This window comes from Amphiura filiformis, chromosome 8, assembly GCF_039555335.1.
Source record: "Amphiura filiformis chromosome 8, Afil_fr2py, whole genome shotgun sequence".
In the NCBI taxonomy this organism is placed as follows: Eukaryota; Metazoa; Echinodermata; class Ophiuroidea; order Amphilepidida; family Amphiuridae; genus Amphiura; species Amphiura filiformis.
In genome coordinates this window covers 14,272,991-14,300,096 of record NC_092635.1, presented here as the reverse complement: position 1 = coordinate 14,300,096, position 27,106 = coordinate 14,272,991, and the positions used below count along the sequence as shown (strand labels likewise).

Below are 27,106 nucleotides of genomic sequence, written 5' to 3'. Positions count from 1 at the left end.
GAGAAATGCATTGTTTTAAACCAAACACCCTCATTTAAAAGGAAAATGCCCAATATTTATATTTTGACCATTTTAGGCTATGAAGTAAGCTATTGATGTCTCTTGATGTCACATGAAAGCCATATAGTTGTTCCTGGCAATACATTCGTAATATTTTGGATTATGAAGTACTTAATCTAACTACCAAGTTAAAAGTCCATTATATTTTAGAATAATTTGACAAGGGCAAAATAAAAATCATGGAGTTTACTGTAGAAACCAATTGCAGTGAGCTTCAACGCCAACCCCATAGGTCAACATTGATGGTGGCCATGATGGGTTATCATTTTAAGTATGGATCTACGTTTAGCTTTGGTCATTCAGTTAGTATGCCTGAGATGAAAACATAAGGGGTTCATTTTAATTTTAAGCCTGCCGATGAATGACACTCATACCGATTACACGCAATGTCTATCCTGTTTTAGTGTGGCACATTTCAAACCAATCCTCGCTAGGGTTTTATACTAATGTCTATCCTTGTTTAGGGGCAAATTTCAAACTAATTCCTCGCTTAGGGTGTTTTTATTTGAGTAAAATCCTCGCTTAGGGTTAGTTTGACACATTTTCAATATCCTAGCCTAGGGTCATTTTTTAAAGTCAATTTACGCGGATGCTTACAACTTTTATACATGAGTGCCCCCTCCCCCCCTGGGAACAGTTCAAATACGTAACCAGTTTAAAACCACATGATGATTCTCCACCAAATTTGAATTTATACCCATGAAAGTGAATACCGACAAGAAATGAAAAGCCTGGTTGATTTTACAGGTGGCTGTGTATAAATTACCAGTTTCATCTGTTTGATGATTGCATCAAGTTCATCCACTTTGTAGGATTCATTCAGGAAGGTGTTCAAGTTCTTCATTCTTCTTGTCCTCATCCCTTTCTATTTCAGTTTGATTGTCTTGTCTGAAACCCAGCTTAAATGAATGCTTGACAACTATTCTCTCTGCCACTTGTCGGATTGCGTTTTCAAAGATATCATACCTGCCAGAGATTGTTGATGATGTGTCATCCAAATCCAGGGCTTAGAATTAGTTTGGCAGCTCCAACTTGAAGCCGCAGAGCAGATTCTTGCAGCTTCATTCAGTTGAACTTGGGTCTTTTGGCAGGCTTCCTTTTGCTAGTTCGCAGACTGGTAAGAAATATAGGATACTGATGACACATTGGTGAATCCAATTCTACTGTATTGTAGGAACAACTGTCATGAAAAAGTACTCACACTATAACTTGCTGTAAAATAGAATGTGGTCCATGTGCATCCATCCAGCTGGATGACACCAAGTCCAAAGACAGTTTCTGGGCTGGAGAAATCTCATATGGGCAGGTCTAAGGTTGTATTCCTGGCACACGTTGACCAGTCGGTCACCATTGTCGGTGTTTCTATGGAAGTGGTTGCGTCGAATGACCAGATGATTAGAAAGATGGTTGTCCAAGCTTCTTATTCTGGCATTGAAATCACAGATTCAAGAATGAGATTGATATTGTGGTTTTTACTTGGTCTAGTACTCCTATTCCTTGGAGCATACTACAGTCGTGATGACTAGGTTTTACACGGGGGGGGTCCTGTGAATGTGTTTAGACTTCTCCTTGCATCTATTTTGTGACTGAGCTGTAGACCAGCACCCAATTCATGACATCTGATGCACCAGTGTTCTGTCAATCCCTGCACGATATTAGCGCAGCTCATTTGGCGGATCTTCCCTTGCTGGTAGAGAGTGTAGATGTCATATGAAGAGATTTGAAGGCAGATAAGTGACACTTACTATCTGTCATGATGTTGTACCAGGGTCCCACTGGCACGTCATAGGGTCCTGAACTAGTAGAACCCCCTTATGGTTTCATCTCAGGCATACTAACTGAATGACCAAAGCTAAACGTAGATCCATACTTAAAATGATAACCCATCATGGCCACCATCAATGTTGACCTATATGGGGTTGGTGTTGGTGAACTTCATAATTGGTTTCTGCAGTAAACTCCCTGATTTTTATTTTGCCCTTGTTAAATTATTCTAAAGTATAATGGACTTTTAACTTGGTAGTTAGATTAAGTACTTCATAATCCAAAATATTACAAATGTATTGCCAGGAACAACTACATGGCTTTCATGTGACACCAAGAGACATCAATAGCTTACTTCATAGCCTAAAAATGGTCAAAATATAAATATTGGGCATTTTCCTTTTAAATGAGGGTGTTTGGTTTAAAACAATGCATTTCTCAACTTTGCATTCACTATTTTCATGAAAAAAGATATGTTTGCAATCAAAAGAATAATGCCTCTTACTGTAAACATACAAAATTATGTTTCAAATCACATTTGATGTTTCAAAAACATTTTAATGTTTTTGAAACATTTAATGATTTAAAAAGAAACAAAAGTTATTATTCATGATTTTGCCCAACTTTGGTATTTTTGAACATAAGAAGTACTTCGTGTGAAAGAGATTACATTTGATTGTCATGAGCAGTTACATGGCTTTAACTTGATATCAAAAACACATCAATAGCTCACCAAATATTGATAAAATGGTCACAATACCGATTTTTAGAATTTTTTTTAATGGGGGTTTTTTGGTAAAAAATCCAATTCGCACATTTATATTTACTATATTCATGAAAAAGACATATTTTTGTAATCAGCAGAATATTGTCTTTTAGGCTTATTACACAGAATTGTGTTTTAAGTAACATAAATATTTCAAAACATTTGAAAAACCAAAAATTAATAAAACATTATAAAAAAACCCATGATTTTTGCCCAAATTTTGTCTTTTTTCAACATTAAATGACTTTATGTGAAGAAGATTACAAAAAATTGTCAAAGAATGTTATGTAGCTTTAATTTGACACCAAAAGACATCAATAGCTCACCAAATACTGAGCAAATGGTCAAAATACTGATTTTAGAATTTTTACTTTAAAATGGAGGTTTTGGTAAAAATGCATTTCTTACCTTTAAATTCACTACTTTTGGGGGAAAAAGACATTTTTGTAATCAGAACAATATTGTCTTTTCGGCTTATTATACAGAATTGTGTTTTAAGTGACATAAATATTTGAAAACATTTGAAAAAACAAAAATTAATAAAAATTATAAAAAAAAAAAATTTTGCCCAAATTTTGTCTTTTTTCAACATTAAATGACTTTATGTGAAAAATATTACAAATAATTGTCAAGAAAAATGTTGCGTAGCTTTAATTTGACACCAAAAAGACATCAATAGCTCACCAAATACTGAGCAAATGGTCAAAATACTGATTTTTAGAATTTTACTTTAAAATGGAGTTTTTTGGTAAAAAATGCATTTCTTACCTTTAAATTCACTATTTTTTTTTGAAAAAAAGACATTTTTGTAATCAGAAGAATATTGTCTCTTAGGCTAAACATACAGAGTTGTATTTTAAGTCACATTAGAGATTTCAAAACATTTGAAAAGCCAAAAAGTATTAAAAATGATTAAAAAACATGATTTTGCCCAAATTTTGTCTTTTTTTTTCAACATTAATATTACCTTATATGAAAAGATTACAAATTGATTGTCAGGAACAGTTCGTAGCTTTAATTTGACACCAAAAAGACATCAAAAAGCTTACCAAATACTGATGAAATAATCAAAATACTGATTTTGAGGATTTTCCTATTAAAATGGAGGTTTTTGGTAAAAAAGTGAAATTTTCACCCCCATGGCCAGCGCTTTGGCGAGTAAGAAATTGATTTTTGAATTCTGTGGAAAATTCTGAATAAGATAGACTCTGTCAGAATTTTGGAACCCGAGGGGTGATTAAATCGATGCTAGCTGAGGGACTATACAGCAAGACCTAGGATATCACTGTACTCAATCAATGGGCTGATTGATTGGTACTTCTTGACTGCTTCTTCATGGCGATCACACATACTATAATAGTTAACTCACCTTGATAACTTGCTGAGAAGTCCTCCATCTTGTATAAAGCTACAGCAAGACCTAGGATGTCACTGTACTCAATCAATGGGCTGATTGATTGGTACTTCTTGACTGCTTCTTCATGGCGATCACACATACTATAATAGTTAACTCACCTTGATAACTTGCTGAGAAGTCCTCCATCTTGTATAAAGCTACAGCAAGACCTAGGATATCACTGTACTCAATCAATGGGCTGATTGATTGGTACTTCTTGACTGCTTCTTCATGGCGATCACACATACTATAATAGTTAACTCACCTTGATAACTTGCTGAGAAGTCCTCCATCTTGTATAAAGCTACAGCAAGACCTAGGATGTCACTGTACTCAATCAATGGGCTGATTGATTGGTACTTCTTGACTGCTTCTTCATGGCGATCACACATACTATAATAGTTAACTCACCTTGATAACTTGCTGAGAAGTCCTCCATCTTGTATAAAGCTACAGCAAGACCTAGGATGTCACTGTACTCAATCAATGGGCTGATTGATTGGTACTTCTTGACTGCTTCTTCATGGCGATCACACATACTATAATAGTTAACTCACCTTGATAACTTGCTGAGAAGTCCTCCATCTTGTATAAAGCTACAGCAAGACCTAGGATGTCACTGTACTCAATTAATGGGCTGATTGATTGGTACTTCTTGACTGCTTCTTCGTATGGCGATCACACATACTATAATAGTTAACTCACCTTGATAACTTGCTGAGAAGTCCTCCATCTTGTATAAAGCTACAGCAAGACCTAGGATATCACTGTACTCAATTAATGGGCTGATTGATTGGTACTTCTTGACTGCTTCTTCATGGCGATCACACATACTGTAATAGTTAACTCACCTTGATAACTTGCTGAGAAGTCCTCCATCTTGTATAAAGCTACAGCAAGACCTAGGATATCACTGTACTCAATCAATGGGCTGATTGATTGGTACTTCTTGACTGCTTCTTCATGGCGATCACACATACTATAATAGTTAACTCACCTTGATAACTTGCTGAGAAGTCCTCCATCCTGTATAAAGCTACAGCAAGACCTAGGATATCACTGTACTCAATCAATGGGCTGATTGATTGGTACTTCTTGACTGCTTCTTCGTATGCGATCACACATACTATAATAGTTAACTCACCTTGATAACTTGCTGAGAAGTCCTCCATCTTGTATAAAGCTACAGCAAGACCTAGGATGTCACTGTACTCAATCAATGGGCTGATTGATTGGTACTTCTTGACTGCTTCTTCATGGCGATCACACATACTATAATAGTTAACTCACCTTGATAACTTGCTGAGAAGTCCTCCATCTTGTATAAAGCTACAGCAAGACCTAGGATATCACTGTACTCAATTAATGGGCTGATTGATTGGTACTTCTTGACTGCTTCTTCATGGCGATCACACATACTATAATAGTTAACTCACCTTGATAACTTGCTGAGAAGTCCTCCATCCTGTATAAAGCTACAGCAAGACCTAGGATATCACTGTACTCAATCAATGGGCTGATTGATTGGTACTTCTTGACTGCTTCTTCATGGCGATCACACATACTATAATAGTTAACTCACCTTGATAACTTGCTGAGAAGTCCTCCATCTTGTATAAAGCTACAGCAAGACCTAGGATGTCACTGTACTCAATCAATGGGCTGATTGTTTGGTACTTCTTGACTGCTTCTTCATGGCGATCACACATACTATAATAGTTAACTCACCTTGATAACTTGCTGAGAAGTCCTCCATCTTGTATAAAGCTACAGCAAGACCTAGGATATCACTGTACTCAATCAATGGGCTGATTGATTGGTACTTCTTGACTGCTTCTTCATGGCGATCACACATACTATAATAGTTAACTCACCTTGATAACTTGCTGAGAAGTCCTCCATCTTGTATAAAGCTACAGCAAGACCTAGGATGTCACTGTACTCAATTAATGGGCTGATTGATTGGTACTTCTTGACTGCTTCTTCATGGCGATCACACATACTATAATAGTTAACTCACCTTGATAACTTGCTGAGAAGTCTTCCATCTTGTATAAAGCTACAGCAAGACCTAGGATGTCACTGTACTCAATCAATGGGCTGATTGATTGGTACTTCTTGACTGCTTCTTCATGGCGATCACACATACTATAATAGTTAACTCACCTTGATAACTTGCTGAGAAGTCCTCCATCTTGTATAAAGCTACAGCAAGACCTAGGATATCACTGTACTCAATCAATGGGCTGATTGATTGGTACTTCTTGACTGCTTCTTCATGGCGATCACACATACTGTAATAGTTAACTCACCTTGATAACTTGCTGAGAAGTCCTCCATCCTGTATAAAGCTACAGCAAGACCTAGGATATCACTGTACTCAATCAATGGGCTGATTGTTTGGTACTTCTTGACTGCTTCTTCATGGCGATCACACATACTATAATAGTTAACTCACCTTGATAACTTGCTGAGAAGTCCTCCATCTTGTATAAAGCTACAGCAAGACCTAGGATATCACTGTACTCAATCAATGGGCTGATTGATTGGTACTTCTTGACTGCTTATTCATGGCGATCACACATACTGTAATAGTTAACTCACCTTGATAACTTGCTGAGAAGTCCTCCATCCTGTATAAAGCTACAGCAAGACCTAGGATATCACTGTACTCAATCAATGGGCTCATTGTTTGGTACTTCTTGACTGCTTCTTCATGGCGATCACACATACTATAATAGTTAACTCACCTTGATAACTTGCTGAGAAGTCCTCCATCTTGTATAAAGCTACAGCAAGACCTAGGATGTCACTGTACTCAATTAATGGGCTGATTGATTGGTACTTCTTGACTGCTTCTTCATGGCGATCACACATACTATAATACAAATTGTGAAAACAAACAAATTGTTCATCGAAGGGTTTGTTTATACATTCTGGTAGAAATCATTCAGGTTTAGGTAAAAAGAGAAGATGGTACTCTGTTGTGTATTACATTGGAGCGAAATATCTGCATCAGATATGGTATACCCAAGCGGAAATTTTGGAGCAGACAAAATAAGTTTCAAAGAGAGATTCATAACATTGTATATTGATGATATAGCATAACTGGTGCACTTATGTGAATTTATGCGAGCATAAGTTGAGACTTCATGAAATAAACAGACTACTTATTTTTGCCAATTATACGCCAACTAAAGTATGGCAAATATGGAAACTTTATTAATTTCTTTACTTTACTTTAATGAACTGTAACCTGGTCAAGTACACACATTTCCAATATTTGGTTTCATAATAGCCAAGACTCAATATTGTGGATTTGATATAGAATGGTTGAGTACAGCACCTGCACAGCATATTTGCACCCTTCCCTCCTAAACATTGAACAAAGCTATTTAAGTATACAAGTTATTTCATGACACATTTTCCTCAATACACCCACCATAGTGTTCTTGCATGATTAGCATAAGCCAAGTTCTTCTCATCTTTCCCTCCTGTCTCCTGTAGCAAGTCTGATGCCCTGAAAAATACAACCATAGAGTATTCAGTCAACATTTATTATTTCATATAATCATTGTTAAATACACAAAATAAAATCACACACCATACATGCAGAAAATCAAGGCATTTTCAAGGGTTTTTGAGATCAGCAAATGTTACTGGAACTTCTTATCCTTCTTTTTAATGAAATACCAAACAGGATTGACCACACCATACAAACTAAAAAAAAAAAAAAAAAAATGAATTAATTTTGAATGCCAAGAACAAATAAATGAAATAAAATTGATAGTTGTACTGAAAAGATAAGCATACCTGCAGAAACCAGTGGCATGAAAGTGAAATTATGTCAAGCTTCAATACACAATTTGCTCATTCCTGCACAAGGTACAGGGTGTCCCTGAAAGAACTGTATCGTCGGAAATGTTATTGTTTGGGTATTTTAATGCCACAACTAACCATAACTAAATAATTGGTGTGGTTGAGAAATAAATCAGCTATCACATACTTTTTGAATTTTGACAATTGACCACACTGTTCGTGAAATATAAGAATTTTACGAAACTCCCTCACTTTCAAACCTTCACAGATTCATTTATCAATTGATGATCTGTATTTGGAGTGCTAATCACTGCGCATCATCAGTGCATGATGAGTCTATAGATATTTGACTCCATGGAACGGGCTGAAAATGAGGTAGTTTTGTAAATTCTTTTATTTAAAAAATGGAGCGTGAATTGTCAAAACTCAAAAGTATGTGATAACTGATATATTCCTCAACCACATTGGTTATTTAGATGTTTAGTTTGTATGTTAAAATACCCAAACAATTCAGTTTTTGAAGATACAGTTCTTTCAGGGACACCCTGTATGAGCCAGTATGGGTGTAATTTTCACATAATTTTGATGGCCGATGAGTGGCTTGCTGCAAAGCTGTGGATTGGGTCTTCAAGATCTGTTGGCGACATTTGAAGGTAGGAAATTATATTATAAAGCATATCATTTTATCGGGTATAACACTTAGTTTAAGTGTGTGCGAGGCCAGACTGTGCCTCCGACGACAGCTACCACCTTAACCGGTAATTAACCGGTACTTACCGGTTATGGTGGTAGCTGTCGATAAAGCATCATAAGTCTTGCTCACAGTCTCGGCCTCACACACCCTTAAACTAAGTGTTATACCCGATAAAATGATATACTTTATAATATAATTTCCTACCTTCAAATGTCTCCAATTGAAATCCATTGTGTACTCATTTAACCTGAGTCTGAACTAACCAACATATTGGTTAAAATATGAACAATGTAATGAACTTCTCATTGAACTATTGGTTATATTTTGCCCATTTTGCCCAACATGCTTTGCCCAACTGGTTGGTTACCGTAATGTTAACCAGTAGTTGGTTAATGTTTTTAACCAACCTGTGGTTATATTGTTAATCAACCCAGGTTGGTTAACTATATAACCAACTGTTGGGCTGTTCACCATAGTTGGTTAAAATTTTAACCAAGTTGGTTAAAATTTTTAACCAATGTTCTGAGAGTGTAGACCTTAATCACAATGCCATGTAACAGATTATCTATTTTTCCTATTCTAGACCTTAATAACAAAAATCACACTGATTTTTTTCTTGGATGCTTGACTATTGAAGAAACACCACTTAAATTAATGAAATCTCTAATGTGTTTTTACTTAGTAAATGTCAAACAATATTAGTTTTTCTTTCAAATATTTTACAATCTATTTATTACTGTATTATCAGGTTGTCAATGTAGTCCTATAATTAATTTACTGATGGAAATATGAAAAAAGACATTACTTATTCCTTACTGTAAATTAAATTAATAGCACATTATTATCTCTCAAACGTAATTATTATTTACTATATAAGAATGGATCTTGTATCTATGCAGAGCACATCATTTGGTTTGGTGAAATTAAGATATTCTATAGTGGTTGCTGTTGGTATAACAGTTATGGATTCATCAAACTCTACTCCCTTTACGTGTACATTGGCTAACAGCATTGAACTCAGACTTTCATTTTTCTGGACTGAAGCTGAGAAGCTCATCATCTTAGTGATCATACCGGTAATAACCATCATTGGTGATGCAGGGAATCTTGCGTTTCTCTTCACTACCATCCGTGTGGCAAGAATGCGTACGGTTGCTAACCTGTACCTGGCAACTGTGGCTGTTGTTGATGTCATCTTTCTTACTTATGTATGTATATCATATAGTTATGCTTACTCGATATCACCTGACCTGCGTGGTAATTGGCAAAGATCATCAGCATCATGCTGGTTGGGTTACCTTCTTAGTTTTACCTGTTACTTCATGTCCCTTGTAGTGATCACTTTGTTATCTCTGGAACGCTACTATGCCATCTGCTACCCACTCAAACATCGGCTATTCACTAGAAGATCGCGAACCATAAAACAGTTGTTAACATCCTTACTGCTTGGACTGTTGTTTGGTGCTATCAGTACAATCAAATGGGGCGATTTCAATATCATCAAATTTTGCATCAAGCCACTCAACGATGATCCCATCTTTGAGCCTTACTTTCTCTTTATTTACACATGTCAGCTTCAAAATGGACACGCATTGGTAAGTCTTGCATCAGAGGCAACAGCAACCATTGTATTTCTTCTTGCCCTCATCAGCAGCAGCTTGATGTATGCCAAAGTTCTCAAAACACTCAGTCAACGCTCTCAAATTAACTTGCAGTCCAATGCTACCGGCAATGACAATGTCCACAAGCAAGTTGCTCAGATGCTAATAGTTAATGGCATTGTCTTTTTCACTTGTCAGGTACCATACAGACTCTATAGCATTCATGACATCTTGGCAGATACTCTCCAGGTATGGTCACTTCCTGAAGATCAAAGGGCAACACTGATTATTGTGGGTCGTGTATTTGGGTACCTTAATTCTGCCATTAATCCATACATCTATGTTGTTGGCAGTACATTCTACAGAAAAGCTTTCATGGAAGCTTTTGGACTTTGCATTGGCAGTAAGCAGACCAGTAGTATTTTTAAGATGAATACCAGTTCTATTTCAATTAAATAGTCACATTAATGAACTAATGAAATTAATGCCCATGGAAATATGTGAAGCAGAGTATGTGTCATGTTTCAGGCATATCTTGAAAACATCTTTATTCCTATGGATGTTTTTCATTGTAAAGTGCAGTGTTCTCAGTAGAGTACTAAATGAATAATATAGAATAGAATAGAATAGAATAGAATAGAATAGAATAGAATAGAATAGAATAGAATAGAGAAGTAATCCTTTGGTTGAGCACCAGCGCAGTCACCTTCGGCGCCTTATACAGATGAGCACTCCATTATAATACCTCTTTGAAGGTGTCTTGGGAAGTATTTCTTAAACTGCATATGTCCTTGTCTTGGGTAGGCATCAATCAATTCTCTGAGGTCTCTGGACTTAATACCAGACTCTGGTGGGTTAAACGGGTTTTAAGGATCCAACCATCCTGCTTCCCTCAGAGATAGATTTAATTAAACCATCATCAGAGATTGGGCACTCAATCCTACTTTCAGGCTAGGAACAGCTGGTATGAGTGGGGTAAACCAGCGTGCTTAGTCAATGCCCCTATATTAGAATATTTATATTATTTTTATTTTGGTATTTGGTATGCATTGCTATTAATATGCAAATATTGTGAATATTTTCAAACTTGGTAAACCTATCCAAAACTTTCAACATTATAAATAACAAGAATTTGTCTTTAAATAAGACAAGTTCACGGATCAAGTGTATAGTACATGTACTTTGATCTAACATTTAATATTCATATCTAACCTACTCTGCACTTATTCGACAATAAATAAGTGATATGAGGCTTAATAATGATACCTCGTCTTGACTCTGGAAAACAATATTTTTTAAATTTTTTTTTTTGCATTTAGTTTTTTAAGCCACCTCGGAAGCCACCTACAGGATCTCATTTTGCATTTAGGTTTTTATTGTGTTGCAAAGTAGCAAAACTTTCTTTATATATGGCCCAATTCGTGCCTGGAAAAGGCTATCCCCTCTTACAACCTATCAACAGGTCTGATTTCTGTAATGAGGTGTCACCAGGTTTGCAAGAGATAATAATACCAAATATAAAGACCATGAAATTCACCACATCACGACCAAGCTTACATTGGGTGCCCATTCCTTTTTTAAAGGAATTTTTATTAACTCATTGCTAGCTTTTGTCAGGGTCAGGGTGTCAGGGATATTTGTCTTTGTCAATATTATACAGATTTATACACATGGGTTATTACAAGAGTCAATAAACATTCAATTAACTATAGATAATGGACTTAGTTTTGTGCAATGTAGTTATATTGAACTTTATCTGAAGTAAATAACATGCTACATAGTTTTCTATACAGAATGATGAGGCCTTTTGTGATGAGGCCTGACCTCGACCTGCTAGTTTTGATTAACCAATCAGTTATGTGTATTGTCAGCATGTGATGGCTATAAGCCAATTACAAACATGTTTCTAAAACAGGCTAAAAAATTCCTACGCTGGACAGACTCTTGGCTAGGTTAAGTGCTAATAGTAAGTTGTCATGTTGGGCAAGATTAGGGTATGAGATATTAGGAAATATTTCCTAGCCTCTTATAAGCACATGGTTGGTGGGCTATATAGATATTCAAGACACAGGGTATGTAAGGGATAAACTGTGCATATGAGATGTGGGTGCAAGTGGCATCATTTCACTGCCGTGAAAAAAATAAAAATATGAAATGTAATTTGTTTACTTCATACAATGTCTACATGTAACAAGTAATGTCTTGGGAACAAAACCAAGGCTGTTCATATCCAAGTTAAATGTTAATTAAAAAAAAAAATAACCAATAAATCTATGCTGGAGATTTGTTGACACTGTAAAATAATCAACATCAAATATCCAGACAAAATGAAACCATATCTTCATCTTGATGGGTTAGGTGCCTCGTCAAATTGTACCTGTAATGTTATCTGATCCATGACAATGTTATTATTATATATATGTCAAGATCTGTTTATGTTTTTCTTCATTCTTCTTTTGATATGTGTCACATATATTGCAGTACTAAACAGTCAATGGGAAACACAATCAACTACATTATACAATGGATAGGATTATACCATCCCTAGCATGGTAAAGGCATACAAAACTTATGCTATTGTGTGGTAAGATGAATGCATTTCACATTTCAGTTGTGTGATATTTAATAAAACATTGGTTGTATATATTACAAATTTGTTGAGATGCAACACAATCACACACATCATTGACTTAAATATTCTATTTATATCTAGTTTTATGTTGTCAATTTGTACCAATTTATTTTTTGAAATGAGTTGGTAACCAAACCAGTGTTCAAATCCTGGATAGTCAGTGTTGTTTCTCTCCTTTCATGTTGTTAGGCAAGCATTCAGTATTTTAGCAGCGTTTCATGATACACTTAATTTTGAAAATGATTTCCACATCTCCTTAGCCTGCCCAATGAAAAGACTTTATAGTTGACCAAGATTTAACTTGATGGCTTACTTTGACAATTGTGATTGGCCAGTCCTTTGAATAAAATTCCAGCATAGATTTGACCTTCAAACATATTCTTTCCTAGGCATGTAGCTTGTGTCATTTTATGCATCACATTTTAAATGTTTTCTTTTCTTATTTTTTGATATTTTTATGCACATGATTGTAGTAATATAAGCATAGTTAATAAGGTTCCTCTTTCTGGTCTCTTTCAATAAACAAACAACACATGTATTGAGGAAGAGTCACTGAACCACAATTATACTGGTTGTTTAAAGCAATATGTATTACACAATACACTGGATGTATGGCACAAACATAGATGACCAATGCTTGTTTTTGTGAAGCATCATACATAACTCTTGAATAAACATCATTTAAATTATGAAATCTTATATGTGTTTTTACTTCATAAATGACGTCAAAGCATATTAGTTTTCCCTTTACTAGCCTTTCTTGCCTTCTTTATTCATGTTTTCTCAGGTTATCAATTAAGTCCTATAATTGTTATGTTTGCTGATGGAAATATGATAAAAGACATTACTTATTCCTTACTGTAAATTCAATTAAAAGCAATTGCTTGTATCTCCTCAGACAAGATTTGACCTATTTGCTATATAAGTATGGAGCTTGCATCTACATCAAGCATATCATTTGCTTAAGTTAAGTTGAGATATTCTGACCTGTGGTGGCTGTTGGTATCCCAGTTATGGATTCAACAAACTCTACTCCCTTTACGTGTACATTGGCTAACAGCATTGAACTCAGACCTTCGTTTTTCTGGACTGAAACTGAGAAGCTCATGATCTTAGTGATCATACCTGTAATAACCATCATTGGTGATGCAGGGAATCTTGCGCTTCTCTTCACTACTATCCGTGGTGGCAAGAATGCGACGGTTGCCAACCTGTATCTGGCAACCATGGCTGTTGTTGATGTCTTCTTCCTCAGTAAAGTATGTTTATCATATAATTACGCTTACTTGTTATCACCTGACCTGCGTGGTAATTGGCAAAGATCATCAGCATCATGCTGGTTGGATTACCTTCAGAGCTTTACCTGTTACTTCATGTCTCTTGTGGTGATGACTCTGTTATCGCTGGAACGCTACTATGCCATCTGCTACCCCCTCAAACATCGGCTATTTACTGACAGATCGCGACCGATAAAACAGTTGGCAATATCCTTACTGCTTGGACTGCTGTTTGGTGCTGTCACTACAATCAAATGGGGTGATTTCAACATCATCAAATTTTGCGTCAAGCCACTCAAAGATGATCCCATCTTTGAGCCTTATCTTCTCTTTATTTACACATGTCAGCTTCGAAATGGACGTGCATTGGTGAGTCTTGTATCAGAAGCACTGGCAACCATTGTATTTCTTCTTGCCCTCATCAGCAGCAGCTTAATGTACGCCAAAGTTCTCAAAACACTCAGTCAACGCTCTCAAATTAACTTGCAGTCCAATGCTACCGACAGTGACAAAGTCCGCAAGCAAGTTGCTCAGATGCTAATTGTTAATGGCATTGCTTTTTTCACTTGTCAGGTACCATACAGACTCTATAGCATTCATGACATCTTGGCAGATACTCTCCAGGTATGGTCACTTCCTGAAGATCAAAGGGCTTCATTGATCACCGTGCGCCGCATATTTCTGTACCTTAATTCAGCCATAAATCCATACATCTATGTTGTTGGCAGTACATTCTACAGAAAAGCTTTTATGGAAGCTTTTGGACTTTGCACGGGCAGTAAGGAGACAAGTAGTAGTATTAAAATGAATACTAATTCTATTTCGATAAAATGCAATACAACCACAAAAAGTTTTTGACATTTTACACCTTGATGATGCAGTGATGTCAGTGCACATATTATTGGCATTGCTTCAAATTGCGAACGTTCGTAAAAACGCTATTGAAGATGGCACACAGATGCATACTCAAATGCTCTCTCGATGAATTGACCTCACTGCTTCGCCAAGACGAAAAATGGTACAATGTTTAGTCTTATTTCTCATTTTACTTTGTTAGCCTATAGTTTGGTGTATTACCAAGTTGAATGAAATTGTTTGCTTTTCAACTGGTTAATCAAAGCTTCCAGCTTTGAATCCCAGATACTTGTGTGTAGTTCTGAGACTTCTGTTCTCAGTCAGTCAACGTCCACGTTGACGACTGAGAAACTGATAATTTGTGTTCATGCCATACTCTATTAATGATTTTAAAATGCATTGAATTTGCATCCATTTTGAAATCATTGGTAGAGCATGACATGAACACAAATTAAATCCAGGGAAATCACAGCCCTGTGTTAAATAGAGTTCCTTCTCCTTCATTACATCAAAGTAAGTCACTTTTTTGTAACTTATAGTACTCAAATGCATCAAGCAGTCAGGATATTATATTGTATCATAGAATTTCTTCTCCTTCTTCATTAAACATATCAAGTGTCCAGGCTAGTTCCAAAGCTAACACTGAACAAGAATTTGTCTCTAAAAAGACAAGATCACGGACCAGGTGTATAGTAGGCCTACTTTGAGCTACTTTGGTCTAACATTTAATATTCATATCTTACCTACTCTGCACTTTAGTGATATCACAATAAGTGATATGAGGCTTAATAATGATACCCGCGTCTTGACTCTGGAAAACCATTTTTTTAAACCGGAAAAATATGGGGTCTTTGGATGACAGAACATGTGCTGGTAATGTGGTCTTTGGGTGACAGTGATGGTGAAAAGGGGGGGTCTTAATAGCCCTACATACGTGTTACCTCCAAAGTGGGAGTGCCCCCCCTCCGGATTTCAGCACACCACATCAAAGCTCCCATTGGCGCGCCCATTCCTTTTTTAAAGGATTTTTCATTAAGCCACCTTCAGGAAACAAATTTGGCTATAACTGTCAAATTTGGCTATAACTGTCAAGAAGAAAATTGTATGCAAGATGCCTTATCAATTAAGTAAACAAATTACCCATGGCAAATTACACAGCTATTTTGGTCTTGCTAGATTTTGTCAGGGATATTTGTCTCATAGTCCTGCTTTTATGAACACCAATTATTATTTTGTAATAGAAAATATATTATACAGGTTTATACACCCATTGCTGGGTTATTACAAGAGTCAATAAACATCCAATTAACTACATGTATAGATAATGGACTTAGTTTTGTGCAATGTAGTTATATTGAACTTTTTCTGAAGTAAATCGCCTGCTGCATAGTTTTCTATACATAGATGGGTAAATCACGAAATAAACATTGCTGACCATGACCTGCCTAGTTTTGATTAACCAATCAGTTATGTGTATTGTCAGCATGTGATGGCTATAAGCCAATTGCAAACATGTTTATAAAAAAGGGTAAAAATTTCCTACACTGAGCAGTCTCTTTGTCGGGTTTAAGGGCTGATAGGCCTTGTCATGTGAGGCAGGATTAGATAAATGCATACAAACTAAGGTATGAGATATTAGGAATTATTTCCTAGTCTCTTAACCACAGGGTTGGTGGGATAAAATAGCTATTCAGGACACAGGATATGTAAGGGATAAACTGTGCATATCAGATGTGAGGGCAAGTGGCATTATTTCACTGCCATGAAAACAATTTACAGGCATAATCAGGATTAACTGGAATTTATAGAGCACCTTATTGCTATGGAAAAATATTCATATGCAAATGGATATAAAGGATGAAAACATCAATGCTTACAAATTGCGAAGTTCCATTGGCTAGCTTGGTTAAAATATTAATTTTCAAAAGTTACATGGTTTATAATTTCTTCATGTTTTGGTAGTAAGACATACATGAATATATTTGTGCATCAATATGAAAACATCATTTGGCCCTATGTATACAGGTCCACACCAATATAAGCATGTTATAAGAATGTTATTACAGGCAATTGTATAAATCATTAAACTCAATGTTGCAAGACTGATTGATATTTCTTATTTGAGTGTTACTTCTTTTCTTTTCTTTTCTTTCTTTTTTTCTTCCTTTTTTTCTTTCTTTCTTCCTTTCGTCCTTTCTTCCTTCCTTTCGTCCTTTCTTCCTTCCTTTCTTTCTTAAATTTGAATATAAATCTATACACTGATCTGAAGTTGAATTATTTATTTCTACTTTGGATTGAATCAATTAACTTTCAATATTCATGCTAAATTGTTCCTTGATTCATATACAAAAGTGTAATATTAATATTTCTATTGTATCAACTCCAAAAAGATTGAGCTTGATTCCCCATTGTGTTTGGTCACAATTGGTGCTGTATAGCAAACAGGAAGCCACTATAAACACACTTATGAATCCCACAAAAACATCAGGTTGAATATTACCTATATTTCACTCCTACTGCAACCAAACCAGCAATCTTATAACACAAATTAAACTTTATTACTCCCATTCCAATTGCATATAGATCCTATGTAATAATAGACTCAATGACAGAGGAAGTACAAACAATGACTGCCTTGAAATGTTGTGAATTACCGGCCAAAAATTGCAATAAATGCTGGGTAATGCTTATTCAGTCCACTTAATTACATCGCAAGTACGCTTTTCATCCGATCAATATCTAATATCGCAACAAGAGATACGCAGGGGAAGGAAAATTCCAATTGCTAGTTACGGATTCCTAAACATGAATAAAAATGGTGACATCTTAAATATTTATCATTCACACTTCCTTGAAATCATCTACAATTACAAATAAGAATGGTATGAACATTTTGACATTACTATTACATTTCTGAAAATTTACATTGTATATAATTCCGCATGAACTCAATAAAAAACTTATATCACTTCCATCATGTTCTTGAATAGAAATTCTGCCGATCAAATTGATTCAATCAATCTCATCATGGATGAAAAGTTGGTGAACGCTCCACTTGATTTTATATTTTGATGTGAATATTGTTCCATTTTTAGTATTGTGTGTGAAGTCTTATGAAATAAAATGGAAATGTGCAATGAAAGGAATCATGCTAAATTGGTGGGTGCTGGAAAATATATGAGCATTGTTCCTGTATTGCATTTCTAGACTGCAGTGGGCACTATAAAAGCATGTAGCTAGAAAATCGGGATTTCAGTTGCGGCCATGGCATTATCAATGCAGAACTGCAATCTTTCCAACAGCACAATTCTTTTAACAGATCTCCAATGGAGTTCTACAGAACAGGTCAGCATATTAGCAATCCTACCTACACTGATGTCTATAGGAGATGTGGCAAATCTAGCATTTCTTTACACTGTAGTAACTATACCACGAATGCATACTGTAGCTAATATTTATCTTGCAAATCTTGCAATTACAGATATGTTATTTGTAAGTCAAGCAACCATTTCGTATGTGATTGTGTATTTGATGACACCGATTCGGAATGCAGCCATTCAAACACAAGTAGGCTGTTGGCTGGCATTTTTACCCAGTGTTCTCTTCTACTACGTGTCACTTGCAATGGTGTTTCTTGTGTCAATGGAGCGTTACTATGCTGTATGTCAACCATAGAAACATCGCGCATTTACAAAACTCGGACGAGCGAAAAAACACACATCATCATTTCTTGGCTAGTAGGTTTTACCTTTGCAGTTCCATCAACATTGACGTGGGGTGATATAACCAGTATCAATATCTGTACAAGAAAACTTGATGCCAATGAAGTCCCTATGCCGTATATACAGACTTTATACATATGCCAGATGAAACATCATCATCAAACCATCATAAATCTTATAGCTGAACTCATCCCCAGCACCCTGTTTTGTGTTACACTCATAGCTAGCTGTGTTCTCTATGTAAAAGTTCTGATCAACCTTAACACACAGACTAAGACCACTATGAAGTCATCTAAAACCCATATTGCCAAAGTCAAGAACCAGATTGCACGTGTTCTCATCATAAATGGCATTCTATTTTTCATCTGTCAGATCCCATATAGAATGAACAGCATCCATGAGATCTTGTCCGACAACAAGGTTTGGTCTCTACCGGAAGACAATCGCCAACTTCTGATCATCTTCAGTCGTCTGTCCCTATACATCAACTCCACAATCAATCCGTTTGTGTATGGAGCAGGAAGCAGATACTATAGGAATGCTTTCTTTGAAGCTTTTGGTTTATGCGCCAGTAAGGAATCTAACAGCAGCCACATTGATAGGGTGAAGAGCTTCACACCAAGGCAACTTACTGACTTGTCTGAGTCAAATGTAGGGACACAACAAAAAACTATTTCAACTTCAATTTCATAGACCAGAATTCAACACTCAAACCTATCAGATGTTAGCGATAATTCACAAACCTGCAGTGAATTGTGAACATTGTTGACATAAACCATGGACTTTTATGTTCAGAATACTGTAAGCTAAGGTAGCCCAGATGACTTGCGTTTTGTACCTAGGTTCACTTAGTATTATATAGAATATATATTATGTTTTATATTGCTAACATAGTCCAAAATAAATGTATTATAATGAATGACAAATATGTGATCCATCATGAAAGCTATATTTAGGTCAGCATAGCCTATATTGAGATACAGGCAAATTAATGTATTGTTTGTGATATCTTCAAGAATATCTCTTCAATTTTCACAAATAAGGTATCATTATAAAGCTTTGGAATTTTCTAGGGCAAGTTTAAATCTCAGTTTTGTCAGAGGGACCCTTAAGGTGCCTTTCGATAAGATGGATCACATATTATGAATCATATTTTGATTATTTTCTGTAAATTATAGAATAGATACATCATTAGGATTGTAGATCATAAAATGTGCTGAGACTTGTGGATCAATATCTTGATCATAAGTGATCTTGTACAACAGTAGTGCATCCAAACTTGGCAACAAACACAGTGGATCAGATCACATGTTATCACCCCATTACTGATGGCATCAGCCTGGATGGCAAAAGCTTGATGTATTAATACTACACATTTAGCAATTGAATGTCATGACTGGTATCCATCAAGTGACTTTTGCAATATAATATAACATGTAGAACCTCATGTTATTTTGCACAAGTGTTGAAAGAATCTTGGGACTTGAAATATTATGGATTTTAATTGTCAAATACACACTATGTATATGCAGAAAAATAGATGTATTAATAATATAAATAATAATATTTAAAACACTTTTTGTGTGTGCAGTGAAACATATGTGAGGCTAGCCAACTGGGGGGTGTGTATGTGTGTGTGTTGAGGGGGGGGTGTATGAAGGCTCTATTTGGTCAAATATAAATGAGGCTAGTACCAGTAGGGGATAGCAAAGCTATCATAAAATTTCATGGCAGCAATAAAGTTTAGAAAACAGACACAAACATTGACAACTATAGAAATAGATGCATTATTAGCCAGGAAAGTTACTGGTACTTGTTCTATTTTACACATTTCTATATAGATTTATTTCAGTTGATTTATTTCATGGTTCCAACATGATTTATCAATTGCACTGCCCCTCTTCTCTCTTCATGATTAATCTGTGAGCCTAAGAACCACATTATACTGATGTAATTCCTACCATGCATACTACTTTTCAGTAGTTCAAAGCAAGACCTCATATACAATCTATAGCATCAAGTGCTCTGACTGCCCATCCAACTAACCGCTTGCCCTCTTAGATCTACATTCACTGAACACAAAAGGGACATCTCTCTTGTGGGTGCCCACATGTGCCAACAAAGACACAGTTTCACCTCTCAGAATGTGAAAATTATAGACTCTGAAAGTAGATGGTTCAAAAGAGGCGTAAAGGAGGCACTATACATCCAAGACACAGAACCGAACCTAAATAAGGACCAGGGAAGACACCATCTGCCAGATATCTATTGGCTGCTCATCAGGTCATGTGATTTGGGTTCACTCCATGGGTCATGTGACCAGCCAATCAGCATTCTCAATAACAACTGACAAAGAGTTTCAAGGATGTGACTTGCTTATGTGAATTAGTTTAACTTACCTGTAATCACAAAGCAAGACCTGTTATAGTATTCCTAACATGTATAATACTTTTCAGCATTTCAAAGTAAGAACTGTTACAGTATTCCTATTACGTAATGCTTTCTCACAAATCTGGAAATAAATTAAAATCTGGCTTTTTACTTACCTTTGATACACCTTTTCAGCAGCTTTATACAAGCCCTGCCTCTCTAGTAAGAGTCCAAACATGCTGTGTGCACATGGATCACTAGCAGCACAATCTGGTTAAAATAAGAAAAAGAACATTGAGTTGGTATATATATATATATACACATCAGAAATTGAATTGAATTTGAATGCATTTTGATATCATTAGTAGAGTATGACATGAAAACAAATTATCAATTTTCATATTAAAAACACAAAACATCATGCAATTTAAAAAAAAAATTTTTTAGGTCAACCATGAATGATCCTAGCATTTAGGTCTAGGTCCAGGGACACTCCAAAACCAAAAAAAAAAATCGTAAAAAAAAAATCCCATCCCCAATTGTGAAAAAATTTCACCTCAAAAACGTGTGGGACTATACTCGGACCAATATGGTAGTTAAATCTTTCGATCGACCATCGATGCTTGGTCGATCGTTATTATTTATTAAATCAATTAATTGGCTATTGTTAATTGTGATAACATATGAATCTTTACCTATATTGATATTGTCTAACGTAGATTTAGCATTAATTCTGATTGTTGTTAGTTTATTAATAACAAGTATCGAAGCAGGATTGACGGTTGATGCAAAGATTGAACAAATTTGTTTCTGGTGCCTTACTGACAAATAATGGACATAATCACATAACTCTGTTTAACATACCATATTCATTCCATTTACCACCCATTCACCTATAAGTGCCCAGCCAGCGACTTTACTAGATAATGATCCTCCATCATTATGTGCAGGATCCAACTATACAGTGATCCTTCATCATTATGTAACCATCTACATATAAAATCCATATTGTGGGTCATTTTTTATATATGTAATTATGTAAATGATACAACAAAAATAAGCGCCAACTGAAAATGACTATGTATAATCACTCAGGGCGGTTATACATACAATTAAAGCTGTATAAATCCAATCTTTTTCTAGCACATACCTGCATACTTTCCAACAGCTACCATAGCAGCAGGTAGGGCATTCATCTGCACAATATTAAAGCGGTATAAATCTGATTCCTTTTTAGCACATACCTGCATACTTTCCAATAGCTACCATAGCAGCAGGTAGAGCATTCATCTGCACAATATTAAAGCGGAATAAATCTGATTTCTTATCCAACTCAGTATCCAACAATGTCTTACACACCCAGTGTGCATAACCTATGCTGCTCTCCATCTGATATAGAATCAAACAAAGTAAATAAATATCATGTTGATATGGCATGAGAACAGTATAAAGACAAAACAGGGGAGAGTGTAAAATGTACCATTGTGTAGTCATGGGGTTCGCTTGAGGTCCTAGGTGTGAATCCGTAGAGCACCAATGTGTTGTGCACTTGGGCAAGGTGCTTTACCTCTATTGCCTCACTCCATCCAAATGTAAAATGTACCAGTGTGTGGGCCTCACTCTTGATGACAAGGTGGCACAGCTATAAAGGCTTTGATTCAAAGTTGTGAGGTAGCTTGAGGTCCTGGGTGTGAATCCGTAGACCACCAATGTGTTGTGTACTTGGGTAAGGTGCTTTACCTCTATTGCCTCACTCCATCTAGATGTAAAATGTACCAGTGTGTGGGCCTCACTCTTGATGACGAGGTGGCACAGCTATAAAGGCTTTGACTGATAGTTGTGAGGTAGCTTGAGGTCCTGGGTGTGAATCCGTAGAGCACCAATGTGTTGTGTACTTGGCCAAGGTGCTTTACCTCTATTGCCTCACTCCATCCAGAGGTAAAATGTACCAGTGTGTAGGCCCCACTCTTGATGACGAGGTGGCACATCTATAAAGGCTTTGACTCATAGTTGTGAGGTAGCTTGAGGTCCTGGGTGTGAATCCGTAGAGCACCAATGTGTTGTGCACTTGGGTAAGGTGCTTTACCTCTATTTCCTCACTCCATCTAGATGTAAAATGTACCAGTGTGTGGGCCTCACTCTTGATGACGAGGAGGCACAGCTATAAAGGCTTTGACTCATAGTTGTGAGGTAGCTTGAGGTCCTGGGTGTGAATCCGTAGAGCACCAATGTGTTGTGCACTTGGGTAAGGTGCTTTACCTCTATTGCCTCACTCCATCCAGATGTAAAATGTACCAGTGTGTGGGCCTCACTCTTGATGACGAGGAGGCACAGCTATAAAGGCTTTGACTCATAGTTGTGAGGTAGCTTGAGGTCCTGGGTGTGAATCCGTGAGACCACCAATGTGTTGTGCACTTGGGTAAGGTGCTTTACCTCTATTGCCTCACTCCATCCAGATGTAAAATGTACCAGTGTGTGGGCCTCACTCTTGATGACGAGGAGGCACAGCTATAAAGGCTTTGACTCATAGTTGTGAGGTAGCTTGAGGTCCTGGGTGTGAATCCGTAGACCACCAATGTGTTGTGCACTTGGGTAAGGTGCTTTACCTCTATTGCCTCACTCCATCCAGATGTAAAATGTACCATTGTGTGGGCCTCACTCTTGATGACGAGATGGCACAGCTATAAAGGCTTTGGCTCATAGTCGTGAGGTAGCTTGAGGTCCTGGGTGTGAATCCGTAGACCACCAATGTGTTGTGTACTTGGGCAAGGTGCTTTACCTCTATTGCCTAACTCCATCCAGATGTAAAATGTACCAGTGTGTGGGCCTCACTCTTGATGACGAGATGGCACAGCTGTAAAGGCTTTGACTCATAGTTGTGAGGTAGCTTGAGGTCCTGGGTGTGAATCCGTAAACCACCAATGTGTTGTGCACTTGGGCAAGGTGCTTTACCTCTATTGCCTCACTCCATCCAGATGTAAAATGTACCAGTGTGTGGGCCTCACTCTTGATGACGAGATGGCACAGCTATAAAGGCTTTGACTCATAGTTGTGAGGTAGCTTGAGGTCCTGGGTGTGAATCCGTAGAGCACCAATGTGTTGTGCACTTGGGCAAGGTGCTTTACCTCTATTGCCTCACTCCATCCAGATGTAAAATGTACCATTGTGTAGGCCTCACTCTTGATGACAAGATGGCACAGCTATAAAGGCTTTGACTCATAGTTGTGAGGTAGCTTGAGGTCCTGGGTGTGAATCCATAGACCACCAATGTGTTGTGCACTTGGGTAAGGTGCTTTACCTCTATTGCCTCACTCCATCTAGATGTAAAATGTACCAGTGTGTGGGCCTCACTCTTGATGACGAGGAGGCACAGCTATAAAGGCTTTGACTCATAGTTGTGAGGTAGCTTGAGATCCTGGGTGTGAATCCGTAAACCACCAATGTGTTGTGTACTTGGGTAAGGTGCTTTACCTCTATTGCCTCACTCCATCTAGATGTAAAATGTACCAGTGTGTAGGCCCCACTCTTGATGACGAGATGGCACAGCTATAAAGGCTTTGACTGATAGTTGTGAGGTAGCTTGAGGTCCTGGGTGTGATTCCGTAAACCACCAATGTGTTGTGTACTTGGGCAAGGTGCTTTACCTCTATTGCCTCACTCCATCTAGATGTAAAATGTACCAGTGTGTAGGCCCCACTCTTGATGACGAGATGGCACAGCTATAAAGGCTTTGACTCATAGTTGTGAGGTAGCTTGAGGTCCTGGGTGTGAATCCGTAAACCACCAATGTGTTGTGCACTTGGGCAAGGTGCTTTACCTCTATTGCCTCACTCCATCTAGATTTAAATGTACCAGTGTGTAGGCCCCACTCTTGATGACGAGATGGCACAGCTATAAAGGCTTTGACTGATAGTTGTGAGGTAGCTTGAGGTCCTGGGTGTGAATCCGTAAACCACCAATGTGTTGTGTACTTGGGCAAGGTGCTTTACCTCTATTGCCTCACTCCATCTAGATGTAAAATGTACCAGTGTGTAGGCCCCACTCTTGATGACGAGGAGGCACATCTATAAAGGCTTTGACTCGTAGTTGTGAGGTAGCTTGAGGTCCTGGGTGTGAATCCGTAAACCACCAATGTGTTGTGCACTTGGCCAAGGTGCTTTACCTCTATTTCCTCACTCCATCCAGATGTAAAATGTACCAGTGTGTGGGCCTCACTCTTGATGACGAGATGGCACAGCTATAAAGGCTTTGACTGATAGTCGGAGGTAGCTTGAGGTCCTGGGTGTGAATCCAGTAAACTACCAATGTGTTGTGTACTTGGGTAAGGTGCTTTACCTCTATTGCCTCACTTCATCCAGATGTAAAATGTACCAGTGTGTGGGCCTCACTCTTGATGACGAGATGGCACAGCTATAAAGGCTTTGACTGATAGTTGTGAGGTAGCTTGAGGTCCTGGGTGTGAATCCGTAAACCACCAATGTGTTGTGTACTTGGGTAAGGTGCTTTACCTCTATTGCCTCACTCCATCTAGATGTAAAAGGTACCAGTGTGTAGGCCCCACTCTTGATGACGAGGTGGCACAGCTATAAAGGCTTTGACTGATAGTTGTGAGGTAGCTTGAGGTCCTGGGTGTGAATCCGTAAACTACCAATGTGTTGTGTACTTGGGTAAGGTGCTTTACCTCTATTGCCTCACTTCATCCAGATGTAAAATGTACCAGTGTGTGGGCCTCACTCTTGATGACGAGATGGCACAGCTATAAAGGCTTTGACTGATAGTTGTGAGGTAGCTTGAGGTCCTGGGTGTGAATCCGTAAACCACCAATGTGTTGTGTACTTGGGTAAGGTGCTTTACCTCTATTGCCTCACTCCATCTAGATGTAAAAGGTACCAGTGTGTAGGCCCCACTCTTGATGACGAGGTGGCACAGCTATAAAGGCTTTGACTGATAGTTGTGAGGTAGCTTGAGGTCCTGGGTGTGAATCCGTAAACCGCCAATGTGTTGTGTACTTGGGTAAGGTGCTTTACCTCTATTGCCTCACTCCATCTAGATGTAAAAGGTACCAGTGTGTGGGCCCCACTCTTGATGACGAGGTGGCACAGCTATAAAGGCTTTGACTGGATAGTTGTGAGGTAGCTTGAGGTCCTGGGTGTGAATCCGTAAACCACCAATGTGCTGTGTACTTGGGCAAGGTGCTTTACCTCTATTGCCTCACTCCATCTAGATGTAAAATGTACCAGTGTGTGGGCCTCACTCTTGATGACGAGGTGGCACAGCTATAAAGGCTTTGACTCATAGTTGTGAGGTAGCTTGAGGTCCTGGGTGTGAATCCGTAAACCACCAATGTGTTGTGTACTTGGGCAAGGTGCTTTACCTCTATTGCCTCACTCCATCTAGATGTAAAATGTACCAGTGTGTAGGCCCCACTCTTCATGACGAGGTGGCACAGCTATAAAGGCTTTGACTGATAGTTGTGAGGTAGCTTGAGGTCCTGGGTGTGAATCCGTAAACCACCAATGTGTTGTGTACTTGGGTAAGGTGCTTTACCTCTATTGCCTCACTCCATCTAGATGTAAAATGTACCAGTGTGTGGGCCTCACTCTTGATGACGAGATGGCACAGCTATAAAGGCTTTGACTCATAGTTGTGAGGTAGCTTGAGATCCTGGGTGTGAATCCGTAAACCACCAATGTGTTGTGCACTTGGCCAAGGTGCTTTACCTCTATTGCCTCACTCCATCCGGATGTAAAATTTTGACATCTGGTTACTTGTTAGACATGTTAGATAATCAATTTAACACTAGTATTTTAAATAAAATATTAATTTTAAGTGAAAAACATTGATTTTTTGAACAAATCTGTAAAAATCATCATTAAAAAAATTGAGGGCAACACAACAATTTTTTTCGCCTTGTACTTTTGAATACCTCAATTAATACATTAATTGGCTCTTGATCATTGGGATAAAATTATTCATGTATACCATCTCAGCTTTTTTGATAGCAACTTACATGAGTTGCAAGTTCTGTGGTGTGTCTGAAGAGATCCATGGTTTCTTCACTTCCAATGGTCTCAGCAATAAGAGCCTGTAAAATAATAACATGTAATTACAACATTTACAGTTTAAGTGGGACATCAGAAATTACTCTGT

The 27,106-nt window shown here is 37.4% G+C and overlaps 1 protein-coding gene across 1 annotated transcript in view; it reads right to left on the bottom strand.

Annotated features, from left to right (window-relative positions):
- LOC140158359 (tetratricopeptide repeat protein 37-like) overlaps positions 1-27,106 on the bottom strand; it is a 149,318-nt gene that overhangs the window by 23,013 nt on the left and 99,199 nt on the right. The window contains exons 27-40 of the mRNA XM_072181450.1: positions 26,967-27,041; positions 22,201-22,345; positions 21,133-21,226; positions 7,429-7,506; positions 6,737-6,864; positions 6,445-6,546; positions 6,153-6,260; positions 5,861-5,968; positions 5,569-5,676; positions 4,984-5,238; positions 4,692-4,799; positions 4,398-4,505; positions 4,252-4,359; positions 3,960-4,067 (exon numbers count right to left, since the gene is read on the bottom strand). Coding sequence (XP_072037551.1) covers positions 3,960-4,067; positions 4,252-4,359; positions 4,398-4,505; positions 4,692-4,799; positions 4,984-5,238; positions 5,569-5,676; positions 5,861-5,968; positions 6,153-6,260; positions 6,445-6,546; positions 6,737-6,864; positions 7,429-7,506; positions 21,133-21,226; positions 22,201-22,345; positions 26,967-27,041 — 1,633 coding nt within the window. The remainder of the gene's footprint in view (positions 1-3,959; positions 4,068-4,251; positions 4,360-4,397; positions 4,506-4,691; positions 4,800-4,983; positions 5,239-5,568; positions 5,677-5,860; positions 5,969-6,152; positions 6,261-6,444; positions 6,547-6,736; positions 6,865-7,428; positions 7,507-21,132; positions 21,227-22,200; positions 22,346-26,966; positions 27,042-27,106) is intronic.